Source organism: Nicotiana sylvestris, chromosome 6, assembly GCF_000393655.2.
Source record: "Nicotiana sylvestris chromosome 6, ASM39365v2, whole genome shotgun sequence".
NCBI lineage: Eukaryota > Viridiplantae > Streptophyta > Magnoliopsida > Solanales > Solanaceae > Nicotiana > Nicotiana sylvestris.
The window spans coordinates 46,773,095-46,779,473 of NC_091062.1; the positions used below are offsets into that span (position 1 = coordinate 46,773,095).

Genomic DNA, 6,379 nt, shown 5'->3' on the forward strand with positions numbered 1-6,379 from the left:
ATCCACCGAGGAGCGAAGATCTGCCACCTCTTCCTCCAAAGAATGCAACATGGGTCGGCTGGACTGTGATCTAGAGAACCCTGCCCCAGTATGGGGTCGCCGAGAGGATCCGACTCTATCAAAGGATCTCCTGGATGGTGCCATGGGTGCTGGGGCATCATCCTCATCATCAAGATCAATGGTTGTGGGTGCATCTCTGCCCACTGTGATCTTTGAAGCTCTGAATGCCGCTTTTGCGGGCAAAGCTCCATCTGTAGGATTGGAGACACAACCTCGTCACAAGTGAGGGGAAGTAAAACCCCTTAGATAGCAGAGGTGACCGAATGAACATTTCATCTCCAATAATTCTCACCACATCAAAGTCTTTCTTGGTGACAAAGCACCACACCAATAGAGCCCGTAGGTGGTTCACATCTGTCGTGTTGCCCGTGGGCAATAACCGGCTGCAAATAATGGTGAACCAGCACTTATCCCCATGTGTGAACGACTTAGAGTGAAGGGTAATGTTTTCCTGTAGCCAGATTGGTCGACCCCCTATGCAGATTGTCTCAATCATAGTGTCCCAAGTGACCCCTTGGGCGTCGTGGTAATGATCAATGTCACCAGTGAACTGAGGCAGCTGCAAGACCTGGCGAATCTTCAGAATTGAGGCATCTACCACCCTGCCCTGCACAATCATAGGCCGACACAAATTTTTCGGGCAGTTCGCGTAGAACTCCCGGACTATTATTGGGTTTGCCGTCTTAGGTTCATCAAACAAGAACTCCATCTCCCTTCGTCTGATTTCCTTATATATGTCTGCTTTTTCCATACGGAGGGCAGCCCTGTCAACATGAATCTCAGGGACAAAGCTTTTGGTGGCTTTAGCATGAAACACATCCTATGCCTCCTGTGACTGGAACCTGGTGGCATCATATATTGGCATTTGGGAAGTGCTTGCGGAGCTCTTTCACCTTTTTCGGGCCATATTACCTGCAGATAATTCAGGGTAACAATCAGATGCATCCTAACATGTGCCAGTCGGATGGGTACTCAGACTTCGCCACCTGATGGCACCAAACAGTTTCCTTTTGTCAATCAATGCCAGTATACCCAATTAGTAAGGTGCTCAAAGTTGACAACCTCCACTATTTCCCGCACACCACTATTAATTCTACAATTCTGCCATATAATACCCCACACAATCTCCCACAAGTGAATCATGTCAAATGCTACTACCACCATAAACTAAGAAGGGCACAAAGTGCTCCAAAAGTTTACAACACACCCCAATTTTCGGCCATTTAGGCCCCTCCACCAAGCTTCACCCTAAAAAATTTGTTTAGGCCTCCAAACATTCTAAAAATCGCCCCCAAGTTAAGCACAATGAAAACCCAACCATTTAAGCATCAATAATGGCCAAAAGAAGCAAATAATGGAGAAAAGGAAAGAAAAGAAAGAAAAAAAATAAAAAAATAAAAAATTTACACTAAAACACTACCTAGGGTTTAATTTAAAATAATTTAGACTACTCACTACACTAAGTTACGGAAAAGAAAGAGAAAAGAATAGAGAAGCTGACCTTGAGGATGAATGGAAGGGATAGGTTGTGGAGAGAGATAAATGGAGAAGAAAGGAGGGGCAACAATGGGGGTTTGAGGGATAGGAGATGGTGTGAAAGAGAGAAGAGAAGAGATAAGGGGATAGGGGTTGCAGGTGGGTTGAAGAAAAGAAGGGTTTGGGGAAATAGTGGGGGGTTAGGTTTATTAAAGGGGGGGGGGAAAGGAAAAAGAAAATTCTGCACTTACCTGGCCCGCACTGGTCTACCACGGCCCTACCGCGGTTACACTGGGAACGAGCTAGACCTCTTTCAGAGGGGGTATTTGACCGCGGTTACGCTGGGACCGCAGTAGACTTCTTTCAGAGGAGGTCCTTAACCGCGGTCCAACCGCGGTTACGCTGGGACCGTGGTCTGGGCGTGTTCCTGCTACTTACTTTTTTTATGCATTACACTTACAACACATTTGTGGGTTGCCTCCCATGCAGCGCCTGATTTAACATCGCAGTACAACGCAGATGAGTGCATTTAAGGCTCGCTCGACCTCTGTGGTTCAGTCAGGTGTAGCTCAGACACTTCCTTTGGTTCGCTCATGCCCACATATAGTTTCAACCTCTTCCCATTGACTCTAAATGTACGAGAGTCATTCTCTGTGGCAATCTCGACAGCACCTGAAGGGAAAACTTCGACCACTCTAAATGGTCCAGACCATCGTTACCTGAGTTTACCCGGAAATAGCCTTAATCGTGAGTTATAAAGCAACACCATATCTCTAGGATTGAAATTTCTCTCCACAATGTTCTTGTCGTGCAACCTCTTCATTATTTCCTTGTAAAACCTTGTGCTCTCAAAAGCAAGATGTCTGAACTCGTCGAGCTCATACAATTCTGTGATTCTCGTTGTGCCCGCAGCCTCGATGTCTAGATTCAGCTGTTTCAGTGCCCACCACGCTCTATGTTCAAGTTCCACTGGCAAATGGCAGGCCTTCCCGAACACCAACTTATATGGTGACATACCAATCGGTGTTTTAAAAGCAGTTCTATAGGCCCAGAGTGCATCATCTAACTTTTTCGCCCAATCAGCTCTTGTGGCGTTCACAGTCTTGGTTAGCACACTCTTTATCTCTCTGTTGGACACTTCAACCTACCCACTAGTTTGCGGGTGATAAGGGGTAGCCACCTTGTGATGTACATCATACTTTGCAAGCAACTTCTCGAAAGCTCTATTACAGAAGTGAGTGCCTCTGTCACTGATAATCACTCTTGGTGTCCCAAATCTGGTGAATATGTTCTTCTTCAAAAACCCCACCACCACTTTTGCATCATTAGTGGGCAACGCTACAGCTTCTACCCATTTGGACACGTAATCCACAACAACAAGTATGTACTTATTGCCATAGGAGCTGACGAAGGGACCCATGAAGTCAATCCCCCAGACATCAAACACTTCCATCTCTTGAATTGGGTTCATGGGCATCTCATGGCGACGGGAAATGTTCCTGGTCCGCTGACATTCATTGTAGCCCTTCACCCATTGGTGCGCATCTTTAAACACTATTGGCCAAAAGAATCCGGCCTCAAGCACTTTTGCAGCTGTCCTGACCCCTCCAAAATGTCCTCCATAAGCCGATGCATGACAAGCCTAGAAAACAGAAGATTGTTCTATCTCGGGGACACACCTCCGGATCATATTGTCAACACAAATTCTAAATAGGTAAGGCTCATCCCAATAATACATGCGGCAGTCACGATAAAACCTTTTCTTTTGTATAGATGAAAGGTCATAGGGAACTATACCGCAGGCCAGGTAATTTGCAAAGTCTGCATACCATGGTGCTTCCTCAAGATTAGTAGCGAGCAGCTTCTCGTCTGGAAAAGTTTCCAGAATATCTTCAACCTCAACTGAATTTTCAGCTCCCTCAAGTCGTGATAGATGATCAGCGACTTGGTTCTCTGTGCCCTTACGGTCACAAATTTCAAGGTCAAATTCTTACAGCAGCAACACCCAACGAATCAGGCGCGGCTTAGACTCTTTCTTCTCAATCAAGTACCTGAGAGCTGCATGATCAGTGTATACAATTACCCTAGAACCAATCAGATATGATCTGAACTTCTCGAAAGCAAACACCACAGCCAACATCTCCTTCTCAGTCACAGTATAGTTCAGCTAGGCTCCACTCAGCGTTCTACTAGCATAGTAGATTGGATGCATCAGCTTGTCCTTCTGCTGTCCTAGCACTGCCCCCACTGCGTAGTCACTGGCATCACACATGAGTTCGAATGGTTGCTGCCAGTTGGGGGCAACAATGATAGGTGCTGTGACCAGTCTCTTTTTTAGCTCCTCGAATGCTACCCTGCAATCATCAGAAAACAAGAAAGGGTGATCTTTTTCTAACAACTTACAGCGAGGGTTGGCAATTTTTGAGAAGTCTTTTATGAATCTCCGGTAGAAACCGGCATGCCCAAGGAAGCTTCTGATTGCTTTGACTGAAGTTGGAGGAGGTAGCTTTGCTATTACATCCACTTTAGCACGATCCACCTCAACTCCTTTGCTTGACACACGGTGCCCCAAGACTATGCCTTCTTATACCATGAAGTGGCATTTCTCCCAGTTCAGAACCAGGTTAGTCTCGATACACCGTTTCAGCATACGAGTCAGATTTATCAGGCACTCATCAAATGAGTTCCCTACCACTGAGAAGTCATCCATGAACACCTCCATTATGTCCTCTACCATGTTAGCGAATACGGCCATCATGCACCGTTGGAATGTGGCGGGTGCATTGCATAGGCCAAAGAGCATCCTCCGAAAGGAATAAATGCCATAAGGGCAAGTGAAAGAGGTCTTCTCTCTGTCCTCCGGTGCAATGGAGATCTGGTTGTATCCTGAGTACCCGTCCAGAAAACAGAAGTGTGACCTCCCTGCCAGTATGTCTAACATCTGATCAATGAAGGGAAGTGGGGAGTGGTCTTTCCAGGTGGCTAGATTTAGCTTTTTATAATCCATGCAAATTCTCCAGCCCGTGACTGTTCTTGTAGAGATCAATTCATTGTTATCATTCTTAACTACCGTCATGCCACCCTTTTTAGGTACACATTGAACTGGGCTAACCCAGCTGCTGTCAGAGATTGGGAAGATAATTCTCGCGTCTAACCACTTTATTACTTCCTTCTTCACCACTTCCTTCATGTTAGGGTTCAGCCTTCTTTGGTGTTCCCTGGAAGGTTTGTGTCCCTCTTCCAGTAGAATTTTGTGCATACAGTAGGGGGGGCTGATCCCCTTTATGTCTACCATGGTCTACCCAATGGCAGTCTTGCACTCCTTAAGTACCTGCAAGAGTTGTTGCGCCTGCACATCTAACAAACTAGATGAGATAATAACAGGTAATGTGGAGTTAGGTCCAAGGAATTCATACCTGAGATGGTTGGGCAATGGATTTAACTCCAACTTTGGTGGTTCTTCGATAGATGGCTTGGCTGTAGGAGTCTCTCGATTTTTCAAGTGCAAGGGCTCAAATTCTAAAGTTCTATCCCAGAACCCTCTACCCTCTAATGCCAACACCCATTCCGCCAGTTCCTCTCCATTCACCTCATCCAAATTCATTAAACATGCAGCAAGGGGGTCCTCAATGGTTAGCACCTCATCATCAGTCTCTACAATTACATCCACGGCATCAATAAGAGAACAATTGGCGAATTCACTTGGTCGCCTCATAGATTTCTGCACATTGAATGTTATCTCCTCATCGTTCAATCTCATCTTGAGCTCCACGGTTTCACAATCAATGAGAGATATCCCTGTGGCCAAGAATGGTCTTCCCAAAATTATGGGAATCTCTTCATCCACTCTGCAGTCTAAGATCACAAAATCTGCAAGGAACACAAATTTCCCTACCTGAATTAGCACATCATCCAGTATACCAGAGGGTCATTTCACTGTCCTGTCAGCCAGCTGCAACAACATAGAGGTGGGTCTAGCTCTTCCAATGCCCAGCCTCTTGTAAATCGCCAAGGGCATAAGATTGATGCTGGCCCCTAGATCACACAGTGCTTTAGCAAAAGCAAAATTACCAATAGTGCATGGAATTGTAAAGATTGTAAAGCTCCCTGGGTCAGACAGCTTTTCTGCAATTGGTCTAGTCACCACTGCACTACATGTCTGAGTAAGAGTAACTGTGGCCAAGTCTTGGAAATCAAACTTTCGGGACATCAAGTCCTTCATCATTTTTGCATACCCAGGCATCTCCTTCAAAGCTTCAATCAATGGTATGTTTACTTGGATTTGTTTCAGCATTTCGAAGAACTTCTTGTATTGTTCCTCCTTTTGGTACTTAGCCAGCCTCTGAGGGAAAGGTGTAGGAGGTCTCTTCTTCCCAATCAACTGGGATTGATCCTTATCAGCTGCTACATCAACTACTGGTTCCTGGACTGTCTCAGCTTCTTTCTCGGTCACATTCTGAATGCTATTTTCTTCCTGGACAGGCTGGACTGGCACCTCCGTCAGTTTTGCTGACTCATCCAGCTCAATGGGCACTGGTATAAGTGTCTCAGCTTGTCTAGTTTCTCGAGCCTTCTCTTGCTCTACATCTAGATCTCTGCCATTACGTACACTTACCGCCATCAGCTACTTTGGGACTTGATCTTTTGGATTTATCTGGGTGTCTGCAGGTAGTGTCCCATGAGGACGATTGTTCAGAGACATAGAAATTTGGCCCACCTGCACTTCAATATTCTTGATTGCTGCATCATGTGCATCCACTCTCTCATTAATATTTGCATTAGACCCAATAACCTACTGTATCATTACCTCAAATCTAGCAAACCCATCCTCCTGCCTTCCACC

General features: G+C 45.7%; 1 protein-coding gene across 1 annotated transcript; it reads right to left on the minus strand.

The window, feature by feature from the left end:
* Window positions 1-726: 726 nt before the first annotated feature.
* Window positions 727-4,831, minus strand: LOC138870566 (uncharacterized). Its single transcript, XM_070148385.1, has 7 exons — window positions 4,127-4,831; window positions 3,542-3,679; window positions 3,334-3,496; window positions 2,729-2,883; window positions 2,303-2,536; window positions 1,093-1,227; window positions 727-972 (listed from the first exon to the last, which is right to left on the minus strand). The coding sequence occupies exons 1-7, from the start codon at window positions 4,829-4,831 to the stop codon at window positions 727-729; spliced, it is 1,776 nt and encodes a 591-aa protein (XP_070004486.1).
* Between the last annotated feature and the right edge of the window lie 1,548 nt (window positions 4,832-6,379).